At 34.9% G+C, this 27,356-nt stretch overlaps 1 protein-coding gene across 2 annotated transcripts in view; it reads right to left on the reverse strand.

Moving 5' to 3' along the window:
- The window catches only part of Dcr-2 (Endoribonuclease Dcr-2), a 247,146-nt gene that overhangs the window by 30,598 nt on the left and 189,192 nt on the right, over nucleotides 1–27,356 (reverse strand). For both annotated transcript variants that reach the window (XM_089101646.1, XM_089101647.1), the window contains exons 17-18: nucleotides 20,839–21,038; nucleotides 17,173–17,853 (exon numbers count right to left, since the gene is read on the reverse strand). In XM_089101646.1, the coding sequence (XP_088957772.1) occupies nucleotides 17,173–17,853; nucleotides 20,839–21,038 (881 nt within the window). The remainder of the gene's footprint in view (nucleotides 1–17,172; nucleotides 17,854–20,838; nucleotides 21,039–27,356) is intronic.

Here is a 27,356-nt window from a genome sequence, read left to right on the forward strand (position 1 = left end):
CTATTTTCGGTTATATTAGACTATACCCAAGCATTGAGGAGGGGGGATGATTATTTAAGGTGGATATTCTCGATTTTAGTGAGAGATACAAAACAAGTGTTTTTCACGGTATAGAGGGGTTAAGGGTTTCCCTGCCTTCCTCTCCCTTTAATTAGCACTCCTGTTATTGACAATTTTTGGATAATATTAAGGTTGTTGTAAGAGGCTCTTTCAGGCTGCAAATTCAGCAAAAAAAAAAAAAAAAAAAAAAAAAAAAAAAAAAAAAAAAAAAAAAAATACAGTTCTGGCAAATTAAGTGAAATATTTTAAAGATTTTAAGCTGGGTAGACAGTATATGTGCAATAAGGCGGACGAGTAACTTGCCCATGCCATGCAAGGGCAAGGTTTAAGTAAGGAAAAGTATTTTGTATCCTGGGTCGAATCAGCAGTTTTTAGGGCAGTATATATAACACTGGCGTCAATTTACAGAATATATGGAATGGAGGAGTGGACGAAATGCAGTTTTGGAATTCTTGGTTGGGTGCAAATTTACTGTTTATTCGACTATGTTTTTAATGAAAGAAACTTATTTTTCTATTAATACAAAAAAAAAAAAAATTAAAAGAAATCCAAGAAGAAGGGCAAATGCTCCTTAACCTTCCCTCTCAGAGACAATACAATACCGGGCAAATACGTGAAGGAATCGGAGCAAGTTTAGAAATGACACTACTTGTTACTCCCATGTCAATACATTGTTATTGCCATGTTTGTGTTAAGCATGGACATTTATACAGCATGGCAAACAAAAATGATCCTTCAGATTAGTTTATTGCAGTATTGTTATAGATCTTTTTACGATCCTAAATTAAATGGCTATCTTAGAATTTTGATCGGATGTCTCTGGGGAACAACGTTTATGGGGAGGGGGCTAGGTACCCTTCAAACTTAACAGTGACTTAGAAAGGCACCACAACTTTGGCTTCCCGTTCGAATAAACTCTCTCCCAATTTTATAGGGCCATTGGCTCAATACGATCACCCCATGGAAAAAAAAACACGCATCCGTGATCTTTCTTCTGCTAACAAAACCACAAAATTTCATATTTTCGTAGATAAGAGCTTGAAACCTCTAAAATAGGGTTCTCTGATATGCTGAATCTGATTATAGAGTTTTGTTGACATCACTGGACTTTTTGGGGTTGTTTTCCCCCTTTTTTCAAAATTAGACAAATTATCTCCGGCTCATAGATTTTGACGGGTAACATTAAACTTAATATAGTTCAATATTTGGAATCAGCATGAAAAGCTTTCTTTCGATGTATCTGTTTTTATCAAACTTCGTTTTTTTAGATTTTCAGTTACTATTGGGCCGATTCGCTCCTTATTTACAGTTTGTTGCCACAAACTGTTTAATAAAACTCGCTGATCTTAGCATAACAAATCGTATCCCTTGAACTTTTCGAGCTTATGCTATTTCATTCATTTGGGACATCGAAGAAGTTTTGAAGTTCTAGAAAAGTACATGAAAAACTAAATTATTTTCGTTAATATATTTTGACTTTTTGAGGGCGCCTTTTTTCGAAAACCAAGCCAATTTTCTCAGGCTCACAACTTTTGATAAGTAACCATAAACTTAAAAAACTATATATATTTGAAAACAGCATATTTTTCTTACTTTTTTATGCATTAATCGTCATCAAAATTCTTTTTTTTTAGAGTTTCAGATGCCACAGCGTCAAATCACTCTTTACCTACAGTTCGTCACCACGAAGTGTTTGATAAAACGCGCTGATCTTAGCATGACAAATTGTATCCATCGAACTTTTTGAGCTAACGCTATTTCGTTCATTTAGGATACCAAAGAAATTTTTAACACCCCTATAAATACGTATAATTTTTTTTTTAAGTAGGCAACAAAATATAGAATTTAAAAATTTTTATTTAAGTAATTAATATAACATGAATTTTGATTTCAGTTCCGAAAAAAAATAGTAATCTTGATAATATTCGACATAAACTTTAAGCACATAAGCACTTTTAAGCACATAATTAATATTACATAAATTTTCATTTCAAGAGTTAGGAACCCCTTCTTAATGCACTCGGGAAATCTATTTTATTAGGCACATGGGTTAATGGAAATAAATCATAACCTTCAACAGCCCCTGGGGAAAGGTATTTAAGTTACAAATTTAAAAACTGTTTACGTTTAGTATTTGTTATTGGACGCATACATTTTAAGGGGGGGGGGCGGTTAAATTTAACATGCAACCGTGATCTTTCTGTACCATTAAAGGGGGTTACCCGGACCCCAGCCATTTAAAAATTTTCCTCTCAAGTACTTGGACTATCTATCGTGGCGTTTCTCTTTCTACAATTAGCCATGTCTTGATGCAACCTACTGCAAAATGATGCAACCCTTCCATAATAGCTAAAAACAAATGAAAAGATGCAAATACGATTTGCTTGCCTATTCCGTAGAAAGGACAAAATGGACACTATTTGTAAACTATAATTTTGTTTTAAATTTTTATTCTTTGCTCTTCTCCTCTCCCATTTTCACAACTATGGCCAGTTCGTGTTTCTGAAAGCTTTAAAAAGCTTTCGAATTTTCTTAAAAGTATTGGTCCTGACTTTTGCGCAAAACTTTTGCCAAATTTACAATTCGCATTACGAGCCCTTGACCCCTATTGTCAGCGGAAAAGAATTTTGATGATCTGGATAATCAGAGGAATGGCAAACTTTTTCTTTAGATTACGGTCTTATTACAAATTGTATCCCTTGAACAACTCTTTAACCTTACACAATTTTATTCATTATGGACAGGAGAGAAATCGTTGACACTCCTATAGGTACGTGTTTTTTTTGTATAAAAGTAGGCAAAACAAATAGAATATGTCAACAATTTTATTTACACAATTAATATAGCAAAAATTTTGATTTCAGTTCCGAAAATCATTTATAATATCCTTCACCTTTGTTGCTTGTCTTCCTAAATCTGAAATAAACACTTTAAAGTGATATTTTTTTTTAATAGCGAGGGAATTATGGGATCCGGTAATATGAGATCCCGTCTTTGAGTCAACTTGCATTTCTGTCGACCCTGTGATGAGCTTTTCTTAAAAAGTTTTGGATTTGGCATCAACGGAGGAGTAAAAACTTGCACAAAATCTTTCCTTGAACACTGTAAGGCTGAACTTTCACATCCTCTTTCGCTTAGACAAGTGTCATCAGATTCATGTTTTATACAGCAGTCATTAAGGAAATTGCACAAGGATATGGGACTTTCAGCAGCAGAAATCTCTTGAACAGGTCTAGAAGTGGAATTATCAGGTTGTTTGAATGAAGTTTCCTCCAACAGGTGCCAAGTTTCGCCGTTATGTCTCCATATCTGCTTTCTTCCATCAAACCAGATCACCTCATCAGAATATTTTGGTGCACTTAAAACTTTTCCAAATAACATGTCTTGAACAGGTCTAGAAAAAGAATTATCAGGTTGATTGAATGAAATCTCATCCAACTGGTGCCAGGTTTCGCCGTTATGTCTCCATATCTGCTTTCTTCCATCAAGCCAGATCACCTCATCAGGATATCTTGGTGCACTTAAAACTTTTCCAAATAACATTATAAATAGTTGTTTTCTCTTTGCTTGGTAAACTCAAACTATGCATCATTAGTCAGAACCATGCCTTATATTATGCGAGTGACGTCATACCATCCACCTTTCATACCTTTAAATGAAAGTGACGTCATCGCTTCTTGACCTTTGATGACCTTTAAAAATCTGTGTGTTATAAAAGCGAAGCCTTGCAAAATAGATCATCTGCTTAAATGAAGTACAACAAAATTGTTTTCAACTTCACAACTTTGCTCAATCCCAATTTATAAGGTTATAAAGTTATGCAAATCCATTTCCTAAATTTTGAAGAAAAAAAACATTGATATGGCTTAAATTCTAGGCTACTCAAATAACAGGAATTGCATTTTCAGAACTAAGCCAGAGAAAAGGAAACTGATAATTGAAAATTAAGGTAAAATGTTGTTTTGTCATAATTTCAATGGGTGAATCCCATTGAAAATTCAATGGGTAAAATTTCAATGGGATATCCAAAAGTAGCTAAAGTAGAATTTTACCCAAAAAGTAAAGCAATTAGTGCCTTTTGATTTTGCATCGTTATATTTTGAGCTTACAGCTTGGTTGAGATCAAGGGTCATCATGAGTCATCAAGGGCTCATCAATAGGTTCATCAAGCTTGATGAGCATGGAGCTCACAAAAATCAATGTTGACTTTTAAGATCTGTTACCGGTTTTATCCGGAACTCATAATGATTTTAACTATGCTATATAGCTCTAGAGATTTTGTTTTAATAAAAGTCGGATTATTTCGTAAAGCAAAATTCCAACATTCAAAAATTTCCAATAAAAATTCGGAAATTTCTTCACCATTTGTTAAGTTTGATGATGAAAGTCGTTCAAGAAAACAGGATGTGCGCGCCGGTTACGTCATTCACCTATTGAAATTTTCAGTGTAGGCTATTGAAAGGTTTGTCTAAAATATTTTGACTGAGAAGTATTTTGCCTCAGATATCAGTATCTTTTCACCCGAAATAACCCACAAGGGTTCAAAAATGGAATAGAAGAAAGGGAATAAAACAGACAGAATAGAAAAAGAATCTTTTTGTTCTTTTGTTTCTTATGTTCCTTCTGTTTCTACGATATAAAAAAAGCATTTGATACTCTAAATCATTCTATTTTGTTTGAAAAACTGAATAACTCTGGAATCCGTGGAAAGGCATTGGATTTAATAAAGTCATATCTACGAGATCGCGGATTCTAAGTAGACTTACAAGGCCTTCTGTCTCAGCCTAACTCCCTGAATGATATTGGAGTGCCCCAGGGGTCTATACCTAAACCGTTACTATTTTTGATATATATAAATGATCTCCCTAATTGTCCATCCTATAAGGATAGCCTAGCGCTTATGTTTGCAGATGATACAGTGGTATCTTTTGAAGCTAAAACCCCTTCATTATTGATCGAGAATTATGGCGTCTGAAATTAATTCAGTTATCCAGTGGTTTTTTTCGTATAATTGTCTAGTTCTCAATTTGCCTAAGACAGAATTTATGGTTTTTGGGAGATCTAAGCAAGGAGTTGCTAAAGTTCGGATTGATGAGTTAGTTGTTTCTGGGTAGAAAATTAGATGGGTTAAGACATATAGATACTTGGGGATTATTCTTGATAAGCTTTTATGTTTCCGTAGTCATTCTGACCATCTCTGTATAAATTTAGCCCGAAATTTAAGATGTTTACATCAATTAAAGTATGTTTTTCCTTTTTCAATTTTTAAAATTCTTTATAATTCTTTTATAGAATCATACCAAAGAGATTGTCCCATTATTTACCTAAATACATTGCCTAATCACTTTAAACACCTCCAGACACTGCAAAATAAAGCCGTAAGAATACTTGGTACTTTCTTTCATCGTCCTGCAAGAAATCAAAATCTTTCTGAAACAAAAACTTTATTTTTGTTTCTTCAAATATTAAACCTTAATCAACTTAGGGATTTGCAATTATCGCCCTGGCATTATGATATTCAGTCTCCGGCGAGTTATTTTTATGACTCACGAATTCTTGTTACCCCTATTTGCTCACTCGCTTCTTCGTCGGCTCGTTTTAGAGCGTATAGAATCTCTTTGGTTAATTGTGAAAGACTACCCCCTTTGGCCAGTTAGAATACTTGGAAGAAATTCCACTAGAAATGGACTGAGTTATCTAGTATTCTGCTACGGTACTCATGATAAGCAGACAGTTAGTGAAGATTGCTTAGTTTCTTATGCAGAGAATATTAATGAAGCAAAGAAATCGAAAATTAAAAGGGTAGGACAAGCATTCACAGAAATAGCGACTTTCCCCAATATATACAAAGAGTTTGCAAGAACAGGGACGTCTGAAAATTCTTCTAGTTCGTCTATTTCTGGACTTTTTCAACAGTTAGCTGCGACCCAGGAAGAAGTGACGATAACTAAGACTAAGCTAGTGGCATATATAGAAAAACGTGTTGCAGAAAAAATAGCGCAAAACATTGGAACTGGGTCTTCTGGTGCTGTACAGATAAATAGCCAAATTATCACTGCAGAAATTTATGACGCTATAGTGCTAGATTTTAATCCGAGGTTTGAGCGCATTGAAAACTAACTTAAAGGACAAAAGAGTCAAATTGAAGCACTAGAAAATCGTATTTTTACAATGGAGAACAAGCTTGATGATTTTGAACAGGAAGCTATACAAGACTATCTGATATTCTCATGAATAAGACAGACACTTAGCTCAGATCTTGATATGACTGTCCTAAACCTTGTTAAGCCAACTATGGGAGTTTCGACTATTACTAGGGAGCATTTTGTGTCGATTCAGTGTTTCAGACTCAAATCTACGGAAGATTCTCGAAATTTAGCCCACAGAAATCCAGATCCTGTGGCCCCAGTTTTAGTGAAGTTGGAACTTGCGTACAAAGTGTTTAAAACTAAATCAAAATTAGCTGGATCCGGAATTTATGTTAGTGAATTTCTTACAAAACGTAGAAAGGCAATATTAAATAGTGCATAGGGCAAGTTCGGTGTGAAAAATGTTTTGACATAAAAAGGTCACACTTACGAAAAATTATCGAGCCAAAGCGCACCGCGTCAGATCTGTAGTCTAGTTGATGCTTACTGAATTTTTCATAGTTGATTTAGTTAGAAGTGTCCTTTATTTAATTATTTTTTTTTTACCTCGGTTTTGTTGCTTTTCTTTTCTTTTGTTGCTCATTTTTTTTTTTTTTTTTTTTTGAGTGGATTTTGTAAGGATAATGAGTTATATTTCTCACTTGTGTTTTCTATAAATTAATCCTTTTAGAGTGGGAGATGTTCTTTATGATGATTTACTTCCAAAAAGTATAAATGCTGATTTTTCCCCGCAAAGAGATAGTTGTTATGTGGATATGAGTTCTTCAGGATTAGAGGTGAATGCAAGTCCGTTTTGCCTGTGTCATTGGAATTGTCATCTAACTTCAACGTATTATGAAATTCTCCAGTTAATTGATAATGTGAATAGTAAATTCTATGTAATTGGCCTTTGTGAAACTTTTCTAACTTCTGAGCATATTATTTCGTTTTATAATTTCCCAGGACCCTGGCTGATTTTAAGGACTAGAGAGAGAATAGGGGGTATAGTTTCGGCATTGTTTGTTTTGGACCTTGTTGCTGCCAAAATAGGGAGGATTATCATTGGGGATTGAAGGTAAAATAGACTATTGTATTGTTGAGCTGGAATTTGGTGGAAAAGATAAATTGATTACTGAGGTTTATAAGCCGCCGAGTACAGTTTGGGAGGAGTTTGAAAATGGTTTTAGTAGTTTAATGGATGCAGTAGAATTGAGTAATCTGGAGTGCATTTGCATGGGGGATTTTAATTTTGATCTTCTAAGTTTATATAATGATAGTTTAGATTTTTTAAACCTTTTCTCCAGTTAAGATTTTTATTGATTAGTTGGGATTCCGACTCGTATTACGGGATAGTCATCTACACGTATTGACAGTATTTTCATGCGATTCTGGGTATTACATAGCTGTTATGCTGACGTTATAGTAAATGAGGTTTTCGATCACTTTCCTATAGTAGCAGTGACTTCATATCAATATGCGATAAAGCAGAACAGGACAAAGGTTAAAAGAAGGCAACTAAAAAAAGAGAACCTACAGAAGTTTAGAGAGGAACTAAGTATTGTGTCATGGAAACCAGTTTTATGATGAATCTGAAAGTGCTACTGTAGCATTCGATAAATTCATGGACATATTGCAGCCAATATTTGAGCGAACTTGCTCAGTAAAGAGCACAAAGGTGAGGAAAAAGGATCCCTGGAAACCTTGGGTAACTATGGAGCTACTAGACTTAATTAGAAGGAGAAATAAATTGTATTTGAGTTACTTAAATAGTAACCATAGTTAATATCTAACTGAATTTAAACAAATCCGTAATAAAGTAAATCGGCTAAGGCGGTCATGCGTCCGAGAATATTATGGAGAGAAATTTAAGGAAAACAAAGGCAATACGAAAACGAATTGGAATATTATAAATGAAATCGTAAATAAGAAGAAAGAGACCGAGATTCCTGCTAGTCTGATCTTTAAATAATTTCTGAGACCACACTGGCTAATCATGATAAACAAAAAATCGCGAAGAAAGGAAACGAGGACAATTAACAGCCAGTGAAAAAATTGAAAAATTATGCAAATATTTCGGTCAAGACCTCCGCTTGACCGTCCTCAGTGCAGAATAAAACTGATAAAAATATAAAAACCAAACCTTAAAATAAAAACACCAAATTAAAATTGGACGACCCTTTCCTAGTAACGGTGAAAGAGTAACTGAATAAAAAACACAAGTCTAAATGGCATTTCAGAATTTCATTTTGCGTAAAGCACTTTTAAAGGCTGATCGCTTTCCAGTTTGATTGTAATCGGAGACTCTATTCGATTGCACAATATAACTTTGTGGATGTATGTAAAAACAATCAGAATTAATAATTTTGTCATAAATGGGACTTAGAAAAATTTCTCCAGTGTCTCTATTGAGAGCTACCTTTTCGTGAATGTGCTTTTTTATTTCAACTGCCTCCCTGAAAACTTGCGTGAGACCTTTGACGGGGGCAACGATAGAGACCTCGTCAAACAAAATGAAATGGTGTGGATTCTCGTACACATGTTGCGCCAAGGCGGAATCAAAAACCTCAGGCCTTTGGCGTAACCTCATTGCCTTGTCGATTGAGGACTTGTGCTCAGATAGCCTCTCCCCCAATTGCTGTTGGGTTCTACCAACATAAAAACAGCCACAAGAACAAGGAATTCTATAAACACCACTGCCCAGAATGGGGCTGGTTTTATCTTTGCCGTTGTTAAAAAAGTTCTTTGTAATATTTGAATTCTTAAAGGCGACGCTAAGTTTATGTTTTTCAAGGATTCTTTTCAATTTATCACTCAATTTTGGAATGTAGGGTAGAACAGTGAAAAGTTTCTTATCATCCACCAATAGGACGGTATCTGTTGGGGCTTGTGGACCTGATGCCCTCCCCTCTGCCTTTTTTCGTCTTCTGTCTATAATGGTCTCAAGTAATTTTATAGGGTAGCCATTGCAAAATAAAATGTCCTTAATATAGTTCAATTCTGAGTCTATGTGAGGCTCTGAGCATATTTTTATTACCCGGTCAACCAAAGAAATAACAACTCCTCTTTTTATGCAGGGAGAGTGGTTGGAGGAAAAATACAAATACCTATCGTTATGCGTAGGCTTTCTATAAATAGAAAATTCAAGGCCAGGAGACTTATTGAAAATTAAAACATCTAGGAAAGGAAGTTTGTGGTTATGTTCTAGTTCTATAGTGAACTGAAGGTTAGAGTCCAAAGTGTTTAGATGAGTTAAGAAGGAGTTAAGTGACTCTCCTCCATGCTCCCACAGAGATATAAAATCATCGACAAACCTACCCCAGAAAGGGTGTTTTATCGGAAAATTTTCCAGAGCAGAGATTTCTATGAATTCCATATAAAAAGTTGCCAAAAATGGTGAAAGACTTGTACCCATAGGTAAACCCCTAATGTGGGTAAAAAATTGATTATCATATTGGAAATATGATGAGGAACGATTGTAAAGACGGACGAGACTCATAATAGTTTCTCTATCCAGTGTTTCTTAGTCTATTTGATCAATATCATCTTCTAATTTCCTTTGAAGAGCTAGTTCACATTTTTTAATGTCGCAAGACGCATACATAGAAATGGCATCGAAAATGGCCAAAATTGTATCTTTTTTTATTTCAATGTCTTTTAATTTTTCAACAAGGTGAACTGAGTTTCTTATGTATGAAGTTTGTGTTTGCATAAGGGGGCGAAAAAGTGTTGACAACCATTTCCCCAATATGGCAGTCGGAGAGCTATAAGAAGCCACAATTGGGCGTAGAGGGACCCCATCTTTGTGGATTTTTGGGAGCCCGTAAAATTTAGGAGCTGAACAACCTTTAGAGTAAAATAATTTATACATTTTTGGAGTAATAAGTCTTTCAGTTTGCAAAATTCCTAGCTCCTTTCGTACTAAACGTGTCAACTTATCGGTGGGGTCTGAATCTATGGGCTTGTAAGTATGGGTGTCGGATAAAATATCCGTAACTTTTGTATTATATGACGTTTTATCAAGGATAACAATTTTATTTCCTTTATCAGCCCTGGTGATAATGATTTGTGGGTCTTTTTTTAATTTTTTGAGACTTTGTGTTTCCTGATTTTTTAACCTTGGGGAATATGGACTGAAATCAAGAATAGTCTTAACCACCTCTCCTCGAAGTAAATCTGGATTTTCCACAGCACCACGTGAACCAAATATACCCGCCTCCACATTGGAGACTATCTCTGCGAAATTAACTTGTGTTTGAGGTAGGCAAAATTTAGGTCCCTTGAACAAAACATGGGTTTCTTCCGAAGTAAGAACTTTAGAAGATAGGTTCTCAATGGCCGGACCAGGACAAAGTCTTGGAAGAAAACATCTGGAATTCTGAAATTTTTCGTACTCTAATTTTTCAAACTTTTCTGATAAACGAGCCTTAGCCATACAAAAGTCGTGGCGGAAAGTATTTTGAGCTATTCTAGATATCTGCTGAAAATCCGTAGGTGAAAGGTTTTGCTGTAGAAATTGTCTAGTTTTTGAAATTATATTACTTAGGAAAAAACAGTATTTATAGACTTTAGAAAGGCTTTTGACACGGTGGTTCATAAAATTTTATTAAATAGGCTAAGCCGTTTAGGGATCCAAGGGGTTATTCTGAAATGGTTTGAATCTTATCTTAACCAGCGTATTATTCGAGTCTCTATTAAAGATTCTATTTCAAAAACTTTTATCGTTAATTCTGGTGTGCCTCAGGGTTCAGTGCTTGGTCCACTTCTTTATCTAATCTACGTTGATACCGTGCCTTTTTATATACCAGAGGCACTGATAACGTCTTTTGCTGATGACACGGTGTTTACAATTACAGCTACTTGTCTGAACCAGTTAATTGAGGAGACAAATAAGGCCCTCGCTGAATTGATAAGTTTTACAAATTCTAGTTATTTGGTAGTGAATATTTCAAAAAAAATTTCGTGACATTTTGTAGAAATGGAGTTTCATGTGTTTTAGATAATAAAATTGTTTTTAACGGTGAATTTTTAAGGCATGTAAATGGTGTTAAATACTTGGGCTTTAGTCTTGATTTTAATTTAAGTTGGAAATCACATTGTGATCTTGTGGCAGTTAAGATTTCAAGAGGGTTGGGTGTGATAAGAAGACTGAAAAATCAACTACCGTCAAATGTTTTACTTTTACTTTATCATTCTATTGTTAGCCCTTATTTATCGTATGGTTGCATGCTATGGACTAGTAGTTTTATTTCAAGTTTTAGAAAGGTCAAAATTTTACAGAATAAAATAGTTCGTATTTTAGGTAATTATATTCAGTTTGAAAATAGCACGTTGAATTGCTTTACAAGTTTGAAAATTTTAAATATTTATCAGTTACGGGATTACCAGTTAGCAAGATTTATTTATCAATGTTTGAATAAGCGTTCACCGGAGGTATTTTGGGAAATTTTTAAAGCTAACTCATCTTATCACTGTTATGAGACTAGAAATGCGAATGACCTTGCATCGGAGCTCCGGAATACTCAACGTGCTGCGTTTCTGCCTCGTTTTGCGGGGCCGGGGGTGTGGAATTCCCTCCCGGATGCTATTTGACAATTTGATAATGTAAGCCAGCTCAAGAGTAGATTGAAGCGTTACCTTTTGGGTTATAATCTGAATGATTAGATTCTTGAATTTGATTAATGTTTGGTATGAAAATTGTTTGGACAGATAATGGTCGCATTTTCGCGAAATTACCCAGCCAAAGGGCACGGAGTCGGCTCTATAGCCTAGCTGATACTTATTGATTTTGTCAGAGTTGATTTAGTTAGATGTCTTTTTTTTTTTTTTTTTGTGTGGATGTTTTAAGGATGATATGTGATATTTATCACTTGCGATTTCTAGAGTTTAATCCTTTTATAGTAGGAGATGTTCTTTATGTTGATTTAGTTAAAGTGCTGATTTTTCCCCGTTAAGAGATAGTTTTTATGTGGATGTAGAGCTTTATAATAATGGATTTGCAGCCATCGTAAGCAAACCTTCGGGTTTTTGTAGATGGCAGGTGTAAATTTGTTTGTATTTTTTTATGCTAAATAAATTAATTTGAATTTGAAATTTGAAAATTTAATAGCCGATCACTTTTAAAGACTAAATTAGTAGAATATATTATTAACCTTTGATGACGGGGTGATTCTTCTTGATAATGTGTTTATTAGCATTGTTTTTAGATTTTGCCGTGCTGGGGTAGCCTCCTTTGTCCGTCTCCTTCTATATGTTATGATGTTTTCTGGTTTATCTTCTTTATCTTTTTTTTGGTGTACTTGAACTCATTGTAATAATTTCTAGCCTTCCTTTCGAGCTTAGCTCCCTGTTGGCTTTAATGTAATTATTTGTGTTGTTTATATTTATATGAAATACAATTTATCTATCTATCTATGTTCTCCTTGGAATCATAAGCCTTTCCTCGATTTCCGACGAGCGTTCTTTTTCAATATTTTTCAAAATTAATGCCTTATAGAAATTTAGAATGATTTATGTTTACATAACCTAAAATATAAAAGCAGTGAGTTATCGCACATATCAATATTTTAGTAGAAGCTAAATGTGCGCTTTAAACTGTGGATTAGGATTGCTACAGCATTGATACAAAACAATAGGGTATATAAGAGTGGGTACATTGTATTATTTTTTTTCAGCAAGGTACTCCGTATGCAAGGAGTTGTCCGTAGAAATTCCAAAATGAGCTTATTCGATTGAAAATTCAAAATTCTAGTGCCCTTTTTAAGAGTCGAAACCAATTGGAAAGCAACCAGTCTCCAAATACCTCCAATAAAATATTTGAGATATACATTTTGTGCAATATAAATGAAAGGTCCTGTAACTATGTGTCTGGGGATGTCAAACCTCCCTCCCCCCAGGCCCTCGGTGCAAAGGCTGCAAAATTATCAATTCGCTCGTTGTTTACATATAGTATTTTTATTGAGAAAGGTGGGCATGTTTAACCTTTAGTGTCCAAAAAGACGAAAGGCATTCAGATGAACCTTTCAGAGAATGTTGAGGGGAGTATTGAACTAGATCAAAACACGTTATGTGCATACAGGTTGTCGTAAGGGCGCAACTCAAGAATGACTAAGTACATAATTTTGGAGCTTTCGGAAAATGATGAGGGGGATAATAAAGTGACCAATAAGGTAGTATTTGTATGCTACTACCACAACTACCACTATTACTGCTACCACTACTACTACTGCTGCTACCACTACAAATATTACTTCTGTAGCGAATACTACCAAGGATGAGGATATTGAAGAGAAAGTTTGAAGAAGTGTTGAGTAGAAAGCTGAACTAAATCAAAACAAACTATCTGCATACAACTTGTCAAAAGGGGATATCAGTTATATATTTGGAATGGCTTACCCTATCAAGCTGAAACTTCCAAGGCATCATGAGTGGAATGTTCAACTGACCAAAAGGCGGCATATGCACACTACTGTTACTGCTACTACTACTAATGCAACGGTACTGCTGCTACTACTGGTTCTATTACTACCATTACTACTTTGATACTACTATTATTACGACTAAGGGTATGAAGGTGAAAATTTGAGAGAATATTACGAAGAAATTTGAACTAAATCAAAACTCATTATGTTAATACAGATTGTCAAAATGGTGTATCTCAGGAATGGACTAGGGTATTAAGTTGGAACTTTCAGAGAATGCTTAAAGGGGAAGATGATTTGACCAAAAGGCAATATGTGAAGGCTACTACTAATGCTATTACTACTACTACTACTGCTGCAAATATTACTAGTACTCCTGCTATTACATCGATTGCAACTACAACTAACGCTTAGAGAATTAAGATGAAATTTCAGGAAGTGTTAAGGGGGAATTTGAACGAAATTAACATACACTATGAACATACAGGTTATAAAAAAGCAATATAAGTATTATCATAGTAACCGATAATTGTATTAAGTTGAAATTTTTAGTGCTTGATAAGGGAAATGTTCAACTTAAAAAAGGTGAAGTTTTCAGGGAATATTACGGGGGAAATTGAACTGAATCAAAACACAACGTCTGCATGTAGGTTGTAAAAAGGCTGTACCAGCAATATCATAGGAAAGGCTTGGAGCGTGAAGTTGAAACTTACTGGGCTTGTTGTCGGGGATGTTGAACGAACCAAAGGGCAAAATTTTTATCCTACAACTATTACTTCTTCTTCTACTACTACTGCTGGTACTGCTACTACTACTGCAACTGCTACTACTACTACTGCTGCTAAAGTTAAGGCTACTACTACCAACTCTACTGTTACTACTACTGCAACTACTACTGCTACTAAAGCTGTGGGTATTAAGGCGAAAATTTTGGGAAATCTTGAAACAGTGTTGAACTAAACCAAACACACAATGCGCATACAGGTTGTCAATAGAATTTATTAGCCATGTCTCAGAAACAGTTTATCGCATTAAGTTGGAACTTTCAGCTTGTGTTGACGGGGATGTTGAAAAAAACAAAAAACAACGGTGCTATGTACATACTGGTTATAATGCCACTGTTACTACTAGATCTATTGTTACTACTGAAGCTAAAGGAAGTAAGGTCAAGCTTTCAAGAAATGTTTAGGTGGATTTTACACTGAATCAAAACAAACTGTGAGCATGTAGACTCTAGTTTGCCTATGATACCAAGCTTCCAGGAGTCTACCCAGGTAATAAGTTTAAATTCAAAGTTAAGAACAGATTTTAGTATTTTAAGTGGATCCAGAAGTAATTGTCTGAAAAACTACCTCATACAACCAAATACTTTTGCCCTCTCGAAGACGAGCAGGAAGAAGAATTAGCTTTAGGTTGTGCTTTAAAATCAAAATGTTCTTGTGATTAATTTACCTGAGTTCTAAAGTTTTTCTTTTACAACTGATTGATCTGAAGTTTTGATCTCAATTAAAGAAGTGGTTTTTCAAGATATTATACTTATCAACCCCTCATATTACAGGCCCCTTAAAGGTGGAAATGAGGTAAATAGTAAAAAAAACTACTTTTTGGCCTCATTTTTGGCAATACGGTACTTTATTTGATATAAAATGATCCTTTAGCCGCAGGAATCCAGCAAATAATGATCTGCGTACTTTACCCCCTACCCGTTTCGTGAAGGTGAAAATTGATACTGGGGCACGGAAAACGTCATTTCTGACGTCGTATTCAGATTCTTCATGCTTGATTTGATAGAAAACGACCATTTAATCCCAAAAATACGTCCAAATAGAAATTCTGATTTCCCCCCTTCAAGGTGGATTTCGGGTAGTTGTGCAAGGGAGATTCGGGGGATTTTTTTTTGTGTGATTTAAGCTGATTTTTCTGAACATTTTGGTGTAAAAAAAAATTCTGTTGCAATTTCCCCGAGGTCAAACCGTATTTTTCCTCCACTACTGTACTATCTTGTCAATAGTCAACAACTTGGATCAGTTGAATTTGAATCTTGTTCAGTCAACAGTCATATTGAAATTATCAAAGAGTTCGTGGTAACGATAACGAACTGCAAGTAAGGAGCAGCCCGGCTCAATAGTAACCGTAACCCTAAAAAGGAATTTTGATACCAATAGATGGATCAAAAGAATCAGATTGTTAGTTTTTTTTCTCAGGGGTGATCGTATCAACCCAGTGGTCCTAGAATATCGTGGGAGGGCTCTTTCAAACGGCAATAAAAAGTTCTAGTGCTCTTGTTAAGTGACTAAAAAAATGGAGGGCAACTAGGCCCCCTTCCACGCTCATGTTTTCTCCAAAATCACCCGATCAAAAATTTGATATAGCCATTTTGTTCAGCATGGTCGAAAAGTGTAATAACTATGCCTTTGAGGATGAATTAATCCCCGACACTCCCCGGGGGAAGGGCTGCAAATTGTGAATTTTGCCCTATGTTTCCATATAATATTGGTTATTGGAAATATACTGACGTTATAAGGGGGAATTTTGTGTGGTAGTGGGGGGTGGATCGGGGGTTACGTGGGAGGATCATTCCACGGAAGAAGTTTTCATAGGGGAAGGGACATTGCTGTGAAGGGGGCTTCAGATTTCCCAGCATGATTTAAAAAAAGATCAGAAATTAAATAAAAAAAAAAAAAAACAAGTTTTCAACTGAAAACTTTTCAACATCAAAACTTAAAACGAAAAGAAACTATTACGTATGTGATTGGGTTCGCCCCCAAGTCAATACCTCGCTCTTTACGCTAAAGTTTTTTAAGTAATTTCATAAGAGCTATATATTCTAATTAACAGCCTTTATGATTAAGGGGTCATTGTTAAAGAATTGGAAAAAATTTAAACTTTAGCGTAAAGAGCGAGGTATTAACTAGGAGGACGAATCTCTTTAATATACGTAATAAAAATTTACGAATATAGAAGTCCTCACTTAAGTTAAATCGTAAGTTAGGCATATTGATTAATAATAAAAATGTTAATAAATAAAAATTAAATAACTTTCGAGAAAACCCTTTAGCCAAAAAAAATTAGAATTAATTTGAATATTTTATGTTAATGACTAATACATGGAGAGCCAAATTCAAAACCTGCATTCACTCTAAAACGTTCAGAAATTAAATAAAAAAACAAGTCTTTTAAACTGAAAGTAAGGAGCGATATCAAAACTTAAAACGAACAGAAATTATTCTGTATATGAAAGGGGCTGTCCCCTCCTCAACGCCTCCCTCTTCACGCTAAAGTTTTTTATTGTTTAAAAAAATAAAGTTGTGAGACAGAGTCAAACTTTAGCGTAAAGAGCGAGGCGTTAAGGAGGGGACAGTCCCTTTCATATACGGAATAATTTCTGTTCGTTTTAAGTTTTAATGTCGCTCCTTACTTTCAGTTTAAAAAACTTTGTTTTTTTTAATTTAATTAATAAAGGGACGAACCTTTGCATTCATCAATTTAGCTTAAAAAAGAAAAAGTTGAACAGTTAAAAGCAGGAGAAATTGAGAGTTAAAAATGAATAAGATAAATGAACATACCCATGGTAACCAAATAACATCCAATCAGCGCTTCCATAACATCAGCTATCCTCTTATTGGCTGTTTCTATCTCATAAGTTTTTTGCAAAGAATCATCTACAGTGGTCGTACTATTAATTGCAAACAAAGGAGGAATCCAACTTTTCTTTGGCTGGAACTGTTCATTAATGATCAAAGAGGGTATGCCCATTTCCTTGCCAATCTTGTAAAAAAAATTGTTTGATATCCTGACCGATCGACACTGGGTCAGTCTCCCTTCGTCCATGTCTGGATACTTGAAGAAAAGATGAACACTACCACAATATTTCAAAAACGAGTCTCCAACAAGTTCAAACCGCTCTAAGCTAAAAGCGTCATTTGCCTTGAGACTAGTAGTAGCACATAACAGAAGACCAGGACTAGGGCCACGAGGGTCATTTCGATGCCACAGCTTGAATGAATCTGGTGTAGGGGCAGGTAGTGAGGCGTTAAGTGGCTTCTTAAAAGGAGAAACCTTCTCTTTCAAAGCCATAATTGCCTGGATATCAGATGAATTAATGTCTCCATTGTTGAAGTCAAGTTTTAGAAGAAGTTCCCCCATCAGTTTTGCACTTTCATCAGTTTTGCCGACTGGTGAACGAGTTTTTGTCAATATCTCTTCTTTCTCAATTTCTTGGACAGTTAAATCAGGCCAAGCACTGACTGCAAAATATTCAATAATTACTTAAAGGCCCATTCAAAATTATATTTTATTAATACCGAGATTTAGCTGGTGTTAATTTGATCTAATCAGAATTTTTCAGTCAATCAAAAAATTCTGTTTGTCACAAACTAGCACTAGTTAAATCTCAGTGTTAGTAAAATGACACTGTGAATGGGTCTTTTATGTTTTATGGCAATATTCACAAGACAGTCAATTACATTCGCCACGGAAAATTAGCATATAAAACAAACGAGAAATCCCCAAAGGCAACATTTATTCGTAAGGCAACATGAAAAATTTTTAATCTGTACTTTATTCGGGATTACTTACCACATCTCTCGATTGCAGTGGCTTCAATCGGGCCATTGGGAGGGGGGAGTGTCCCCGTTTAAATATTTTTGCCCCTCCCCGTTGATTTTATAAAATCAACGGGAAAAATATTTTTCAACAAGACAAATATTCAACAAGAAAAATATTTTCTTGTTGAGTAACGCCTTTTTCCGTATTTTCATTGAAGCATTAAAAAAACGATAATTGGCTCCAAACCCGAGACATTGAAAATACCGTTTCATGGGGTAGTTTTATTGAACAGTGCCTTTTTTTGTATTTTTATTTTAACTGTTGGAAAACCTCTGCACAGTGGCTGCGCAACCTCTTATCCTTCTGGTTACTAAATAATCCTTATTTGATGGTGTCGCATCTAACTTTCCCAGAAAGAAAGGGGGAGGGGTTGTCCGTTTATTTTCGGCTATGTTAAATTGACTAGTTATTTTATAGGACTGAAACTATTCTTTCCAAACAAAATGGCATGAGGAGCAATTGCAATTTTTTTAAACTTAAAGATGGATGAAATTTTTTTTAACCAAGTTAGTTATCTCCCAGTTTGATAGGATTGTCTCTCAAAAATTTGATCACACAATAGTAAAAAAAAATAATTTTATATTAAAAGTAATACTAGAGATGAAATCTAGTAATTTCTTTACGAATATATATATATATATATATATATATATATATATATATATATATATATATATATATATATATATATATATATATATATATATATATATATATATATATATATATATATATATATATATATATATATATATATATATATATATATATATATGTATATATATATATGTTATATATATATTAAACATAAGTAAAATATGTATATAAAAAATCCTAATTGAAATAGCATTATCAAAATACATTATTTTCCTTACTTAAAGGCCTTTCCCCTTTTATTTTCTTCAAGTAGATATGTAAATTATGTAGATATGTAGATATCTACAAGTAGATATGTCACTGACTATTAAAAAAAACAACAAAAAAAAACTTTACTTTAAAATGACTCGGCCTTTCACAATGTCAGTTCTCAATGATAAAAAGAAATTCTAAGAAAACTGTCGGTACATTTTAAATTCCCAAAAATAAAAAATTAAGGAAATTATATAAACATAAAAAAATAAAGGTTCATATTTTTACTGGGTAAGGCAGACAAAATATCATTAAACCTGTAAACAAGATGACCCTTTTTTGTTTTAATGCTCAGTTATTATCCTATCTATTTTGATATCTCACTGTTAACTTATAAAAGTGGAAACCGGCGCTAGAGTAAAAAAAAAAAAAAAAAACAAAAACCAGCGCCATCTAGTGTTTGAACTTTCTTGGCATGTTTTCAAGCTCCATAATTTTTTTTTCAGAAACTGAGATCAGAGACTTATTACTGGACTAATTTCGCCAATTACACGAGTTTATCTATGATTACACAGACAAACGACAAAAAACGCCAGATACTAGATGGGGTTGGTAGTTTTTGTCGACACTGGTGCCAGTTTCAACTCTTGTAAGCTACCTACACTCTTCAGTCCTATCTGTATAATTAACATAAGTTAAGCATAAAACTTGGCAAAACTGAGAGAAAACGCTTCGTTAAGCTCCAAATGATTTTTTTTTTGTTACTATAACATAACTCTGCTTTTCAAGGTCCCTTTTTGATGATGTGAGTATACTTCAAGAGGTCCACTTCTTAAAAATTTGGTACTAAACCTTAAATTCAACAAAAAAGTTAGAAAAAATTTTGGCAAAAGTTAATAAACATAAAAAACAATGGAGATCCACATATTTACTGGGTTTTTAGTATTTTGTGTTTCAGTGCTTAGATTTAGTGTTTTGAAAAGGTTTTTTAGATTACGCCATCGGTTGATAGCAAGGTTGCCACCACAAACAGTTCCTAAAGTGCTAAAGCACGTATTACAAATAATGAAATAGTGCAAAATAGCACTTTCGTGCTAGGGGTGGCAACCATGAAACGTAGACTGGAAAATGTTTTTCTTCAATATTTTCTAAATGATACTGAACCAAACTGCCACCTTAGTGCCAAGTCAGCATTTGAATTCTATAACTATTAACGTAGAAGCTCTTCCAAAGATCAAAACGGGTATAAAATATACCCATTGTGAAGAAAATGCCCATTTTTACCTGTTACCTTTAAAAACACCCCAACTACACTGCTCTTTACCCTAGAAGTTCTACTAAAATACAAGACCGGAAAAAAAGAAAAATCCCCACGTAGGTTACAAATTTAATCGATGTGGTATTTAGGATTTTTTTGGGAGGGTGGAGGAGTCGGGGTCTCTTTGGAAAGAATTTTTTTAGAAATAGTATCTTTTTAATTAGCAAGCTACCTCTGACACATAATAACATTTTTTACTTTTTAATTTTAATAGATGCATTTTCATTTTCAAAATTAGTTTTTGTCTAATAAGTTAAAAAAAGGGGATTAAAAGGTCAGCAGAGATATTAGACAGTTGTTCCAGGGTGATCACAATCGTAAAAAATGTTGATTTTTCAGTTGCAATTCTCAGAGAGAACCTTACTCTAGTTTTCAAGTCTTTTCAGTTGATCAATCTCAGGAAAGGGATAAGCCTAAAAAGAACATTTTAAGGTCGAAATTTTCTCTGGTTACTCACCAGGTGTTAGATCAAATCCAGCTCTGTCGGTAATAAATCTCCTCAGCATTTCTGCATTGACCAGGCCATGCAATCTTCTAAAAATGGATGGCAATAGAACAACCTGCTTCCAAATTGAAGCCTTAAGTGGATGGATGAAGCTTAGTTCTGGTATCAGCCATACTGTCCTTAGATCAATCTTCTGATTTTTGATTTGCTTACTTAAAAATGAAAAAAATTCTTTCAACAAAACTAAACTTAAATGATTTTGAAACATTACGAGTTATTAAACGAAAACACAGTACTTGTGTCTGTCAACCAGAAGCATAAAAGCAGACACACAAGAAACACATTATATAAAGGAGCTTTACTTATAAACCTTAAGCAAGTTGGGGCTTAATGCAAGCCCCTTATGAATGAATACATTGGTATATCGGAATGCAATTTATTTGTGTGTGTGTGAAAATAAAGTTAATATATGGAAAACGATATTTGTGACTATCATCAATGATGCCAGATTGGGCACAGTTCCATTATTTACGCACTTTTCTTAGGTAGTTTCGCAATTAATTTTTCACGTCACCATATTATTTCAAAGCACTTTTTTGAAACACTACAGTTTTGTGCCTTCTCGCTCAGAAAATGGTGCTTTTGGTGCATTTTCCTTCTTATGACTACTACATCACCTACTAGGAATGCAGGAGGCACCTGGTAACACTGGTGATAACCATACATCTGGAGTCAGAGGAAAGCAATTTTAAAAAAAAGATAGTAAGTAGAAGCAGTGCAAAGCACTCCTTAAAAAGGATAATAAGTAGGAGCAGTGCAAAGCGCTCTTTGAAAAGGATAATAAGTAGAAGCCGTGTAAAGCACTCCTTAAAAAAGATAATAAGTAGAAGCAGTGCAAAGCGCTCTTTGAAAAGGATAATCAGTGGAAGCAGTGCAAAGCGCTCCTTAAAAAGGATAATCAGTAGAATCCGTGCAAAGAGCTCCTTAAAAAGGATAATAAGTAGAAGCCGTGCAAAGCGCTCCTTAAAAAGGATAATAAGTAGAAGCAGTGGAAAGCGCTCTTTAAAAAGGATAATAAGTAGAATCAGTGCAAAGTGCTCCTTACAAAAGATAATAAGTAGAAGCAGTGGAAAACGCTCTTTAAAAAAGATAATACGAAGAAGGAGTGCAAAGTGCTCCATAAAAGGGATAATGAGTAAAAGCAGTATGGAGCGCTCCTTAAAAAAGATAATAAGTAGAAGCAGTTCAAAGTTTTCCTTAAAAATGATAATAAGTAGAAGCAGTGCAAAGCCCTCGTTAAAAAGGATAATAAGTAGAAGCAGTGCAAAGTATTCCTTAAAAAGGATAATAAGTAGAAGCAGCGCAATGCACTCTCTAAAAATGATGATAAGTAGAAGCAGTGCAAAGCGCTCCTTAAAAAGGATAATAAGTAGAAGCAGTGCAAAGTATTCCTTAAAAAGGATAATAAGTAGAAGCAGTGCAAAGCGCTGCTTAAAAAGAATATTAAGTAGAAGCCGTGCAAAGCGCTCCTTAAAAAGGATCATAAGTAGAAGCCGTGCAAAGCGCTCCTTAAAAAAGGATAATAAGTAGAAGCAGTGGAAAACACTCTTTAAAAAAGATAATAGGTAGGAGGAGTGGAAAGTGCTCCTTAAAAGGGATAATGAGTAGAATCAGTATCGAGCGCTCCTTAAAAAAGAAAAAAAGTAGAAGCAGTGCAAAGCGCTCCTTAAAACAGATAATAAGTAGAAGCAGTGCAAAGTACTCCTTAAAAAGGATAATAAGTTGAAGCAGTGCAAAGCGCTCCTTAAAAAGGATAATAAGTAGAAGCCGTCCAAAGCGCTCCTTAAAAAGGATAATAAGTAGAAGCAGCGGAAAACGCTGTTTAAAAAAGATAATAAGTATAAGGAGTGGAAAGTGCTCGCTAAAAGGGATAATTAGTAGAAGCAGCATGGAGCACTCCTTAAAAAAGATAGTAAGTAGAAGCAGTGCAAAGCACTTCTTAAAAAGCATAATAAGTAGAAGCAGTACAAAGCACTCCTTGAAAGGGATAATAAGTAGAAGCCGTGCAAAGCACTCCTTAAAGAAGATAATAAGTAGAAGCAGTGGAAAGCGCTCTTTAAAAAGGATAATCAGTAGAAGCAGTGCAAAGTACTCCTTAAAAAGGATAATAAGTTGAAGCAGTGCAAAGCGCTCCTTAAAAAGGATAATAAGTAGAAGCCGTGCAAAGCGCTCCTTAAAAAGGATAATAAGTAGAAGCACCGGAAAACGCTGTTTAAAAAAGATAATAAGTATAAGGAGTGGAAAGTGCTCGCTAAAAGGGATAATTAGTAGAAGCAGCATGGAGCACTCCTTAAAAAAGATAGTAAGTAGAAGCAGTGCAAAGCACTTCTTAAAAAGCATAATAAGTAGAAGCAGTACAAAGCACTCCTTGAAAGGGATAATAAGTAGAAGCCGTGCAAAGCACTCCTTAAAGAAGATAATAAGTAGAAGCAGTGGAAAGCGCTCTTTAAAAAGGATAATCAGTAGAATCCGTGCAAAGCGCTCCTTAAAAAAGATAATAAGCAGAAGCCGTGCAAAGCGCTCCTTAAAATGCATAATAAGTAGAAGCCGTGCAAAGCACTCCTTAAAAAGGATAATAAGTAGAAGCAGCGGAGAACGCTGTTTAAAAAAGATAATAAGTAGAAGGAGTGGAAAGTGCTCCCTAAAAGGGCTAATTAGTAGAAGCAGCATGGAGCACTCCTTAAGAAAGATAATAAGTAGAAGCAGTGCAAAGCGCTCCTTAAAAATGATAATAAGTAGAAGAAATGCAAAGCGCTCCTTAAATGAGATAATAAGTAGAAGCAGTACAAAGTACTTCTTAAAAAGGATAATAAGCAGATGCAGTGCAAAGCGCTTCCTTAAAAAGATAATAAGTAGAAGCCGTGCAAAGCGCTCCTTAAAAAAGGATAATAAGTAGAAGCGGTGGAAAGCGCCCTTTAAAAAGGATAATAAGTAGAATCAGTGCAAAGCGCTCCTTAAAAATGATAATAAGTAGAAGAAATGCAAAGCGCTCCTTAAATGAGATAATAAGTAGAAGCAGTACAAAGTACTTCTTAAAAAGGATAATAAGCAGATGCAGTGCAAAGCGCTTCCTTAAAAAGATAATAAGTAGAAGCCGTGCAAAGCGCTCCTTAAAAATGATAATAAGTAGAAGCAGTGCAAAGCGCTCCTTAAATAGGATTATAAGTAGAAGCAGTGCAAAGTACTTCTTAAAAAGGATAATAAGCAGATGCAGTGCAAAGCGCTCCTTAAAAAAGATAATAAGTAGAAGCCGTGCAAAGCGCTCCTTAAAAAGGATCATAAGTAGAAGCCGTGCAAAGCGCTCCTTAAAAAAAAATAATAAGTAGAAGCAGTGGAAAACACTCTTTAAAAAAGATAATAGGTAGGAGGAGTGGAAAGTGCTGCTTAAAAGGGATAATGAGTAGAAGCAGTATGGAGCGCTCCTTAAAAAAGATGAAAAGTAGAAGCAGTGCAAAGCGCTCCTTAAAACAGATAATAAGTAGAAGCAGTGCAAAGTACTCCTTAAAAAGGATAATCAGTGGAAGCAGTGCAAAGCGCTCCTTAAAAAGGATAATAAGTAGAAGCCGATCAAAGCGCTCCTTAAAAAGGATAATAAGTAGAAGCAGCGGAAAACACTGTTTAAAAAAGATAATAAGTATAAGGAGTGGAAAGTGCTTGCCAAAAGGGATAATTAGTAGAAGCAGCATGGAGCAATCCTTAAAAAAGATAGTAAGTAGATGCAGTGCAAAGCACTTCTTAAAAAGCATAATAAGTAGAAGCAGTGCAAAGCACTCCTTGAAAGGGATAATAAGTAGAAGCCGTGCAATGCACTCCTTAAAAAAGATAATAAGTAGAAGCAGTGGAAAGTGCTCTTTAAAAAGGATAATCAGTAGAAGCAGTGCAAAGCGCTCCATAAAAAGGATAATCAGTAGAATCAGTGCAAAGCGCTCCTTAAAAAAGATAATAAGCAGAAGCCGTGCAAAGCGCTCCTTAAAATGCATAATAAGTAGAAGCCGTGCAAAGCACTCCTTAAAAAGGATAATAAGAAGAAGCAGCGGAGAACGCTGTTTAAAAAAGATAATAAGTAGAAGGAGTGGAAAGTGCTCCCTAAAAGGGCTAATTAGTAGAAACAGCATGGAGCTCTCCTTAAAAATGATAATAAGTAGAAGCAGTGCAAAGCACTCATTAAAAATGATAATAAGTAGAAGCAGTGCAAAGCGCTCCTTCAATAGGATAATAAGTAGAAGCAGTGCAAAGTACTTCTTAAAAAGGATAATAAGCAGATGCAGTGCAAAGTGCTCCTTAAAAAGATAATAAGTAGAAGCCGTGCAAAGCGGTCCTTAAAAAAGGATAATAAGTAGAAGCAGTGGAAAAGGCCCTTTAAAAAGGATAATAAGCAGAATCAGTGCAAAGTGCTCCTTACAAATGATAATAAGTAGAAGCAGTGGAAAACGCTCTTTAAGATAATAAGTAGAAGCAGTGCAAAGCTCTCCTTAAAAAGGATAATAAGTAGAAGCAGTGCAAAGCGCTCCTTAAATATGATAATAAGTAGAAGCAGTGCAAAGTACTCCTTAAAAAGGATAATAAGCAGAAGCAGTGCAAAGCGCTCCTTAAAAAAGATAATAAGTAGAAGCCGTGCAAAGCGCTCCTTAAAAAAGGATAATAAGTAGAAGCAGCGGAAAGCGCCCTTTAAAAAGGATAATAAGTAGAATCAGTGCAAAGTGCTCCTTACAAATGATAATAAGTAGAAGTAGTGGAAAACGCTCTTTAAAAAAGATAATAAGAAGAACGAGTGCAAAGTGCTCCTTAAAAGGGGTAATGAGTAAAAGCAGTATGGAGCGCTCCTTAAAAATGATAATAAGTAGAAGCAGTGCAAAGCTCTCCTTAAAAAAGATAATAAGTAGAAGCAGTGCAAAGCGCTCCTTAAAAATGATAATAAGTAGAAGCAGTGCAAAGCACTCCTTAAAAATGATAATAAGTAGAAGCAGTGTAAAGCACTCCTTAAAAAAGATAATAAGTAGAAGCAGTGCAAAGCGCTCTTTGAAAAGGATAATCAGTGGAAGCAGTGCAAAGCGCTCCTTAAAAAGGATAATCAGTAGAATCCGTGCAAAGAGCTCCTTAAAAAGGATAATAAGTAGAAGCCGTGCAAAGCGCTCCTTAAAAAGGATAATAAGTAGAAGCAGTGCAAAGCACTCCTTAAAAAGGATAATAAGTAGAAGCAGTGCAAAGCGCTCTTTGAAAATGATAATAAGTAGAAGCCGTGTAAAGCACTCCTTAAAAAAGATAATAAGTAGAAGCAGTGCAAAGCGCTCTAAGAAAAGGATAATCAGTGGAAGCAGTGCAAAGCGCTCCTTAAAAAGCATAATCAGTAGAATCCGTGCAAAGAGCTCCTTAAAAAGGATAATAAGTAGAAGCCGTGCAAAGTCCTTAAAAAGGATAATAAGTAGAAGCAGTGGAAAACGCTCTTTAAAAAAGATAATACGAAGAAGGAGTGCAAAGAGCTTCATAAAAGGGATAATGAGTAAAAGCAGTATGGAGCGTTCCTTAAAAAAAGATAATAAGTACAAGCAGTTCAAAGTTTTCCTTAAAAATGATAATAAGTAGAAGCAGTGCAAAGCCCTCGTTAAAAAGGATAATAAGTAGAAGCAGTGCAAAGTATTCCTTAAAAAGGATAATGAGTAGAAGCAGCGCAAAGCACTCTCTAAAAATGATAATAAGTAGAAGCAGTGCAAAGCGCTCCTTAAAAAGGATAGTAAGTAGAAGCAGTGCAAAGTATTCCTTAAAAAGAATAATAAGTAGAAGCAGTGCAAAGCGCTGCTTAAAAAGAATATTAAGTAGAAGCCGTGCAAAGCGCTCCTTAAAAAGGATCATAAGTAGAAGCCGTGCAAAGCGCTCCTTAAAAAAGGATAATAAGTAGAAGCAGTGGAAAACACTCTTTAAAAAAGATAATAGGTAGGAGGAGTGGAAAGTGCTCCTTAAAAGGGATAATGAGTAGAATCAGTATGGAGCGCTCCTTAAAAAGATGAAAAGTAGAAGCAGTGCAAAGCGCTCCTTAAAACAGATAATAAGTAGAAGCAGTGCAAAGTACTCCTTAAAAAGGATAACAAGTTGAAGCAGTGCAAAGCACTCCTTAAAAAGGATAATAAGTAGAAGCCGTGCAAAGCGCTCCTTAAAATGCATAATAAGTAGAAGCCGTGCAAAGCACTCCTTAAAAAGGATAATAAGTAGAAGCAGCGGAGAACGCTGTTTAAAAAAGATAATAAGTAGAAGGAGTGGAAAGTGCTCCCTAAAAGGGCTAATTAGTAGAAGCAGCATGGAGCACTCCTTAAGAAAGATAATAAGTAGAAGCAGTGCAAAGTGCTCCTTAAATAGGATAATAAGTAGAAGCAGTACAAAGTACTTCTTAAAAAGGATAATAAGCAGATGCAGTGCAAAGCGCTTCCTTAAAAAGATAATAAGTAGAAGCCGTGCAAAGCGCTCCTTAAAAAAGG

The sequence above is a fragment of the Artemia sp. Qi Xiang Cuo genome, chromosome 15, assembly GCF_049724085.1.
Source record: "Artemia sp. Qi Xiang Cuo chromosome 15, ASM4972408v1, whole genome shotgun sequence".
Lineage (NCBI taxonomy): Eukaryota > Metazoa > Arthropoda > Branchiopoda > Anostraca > Artemiidae > Artemia > Artemia sp. Qi Xiang Cuo.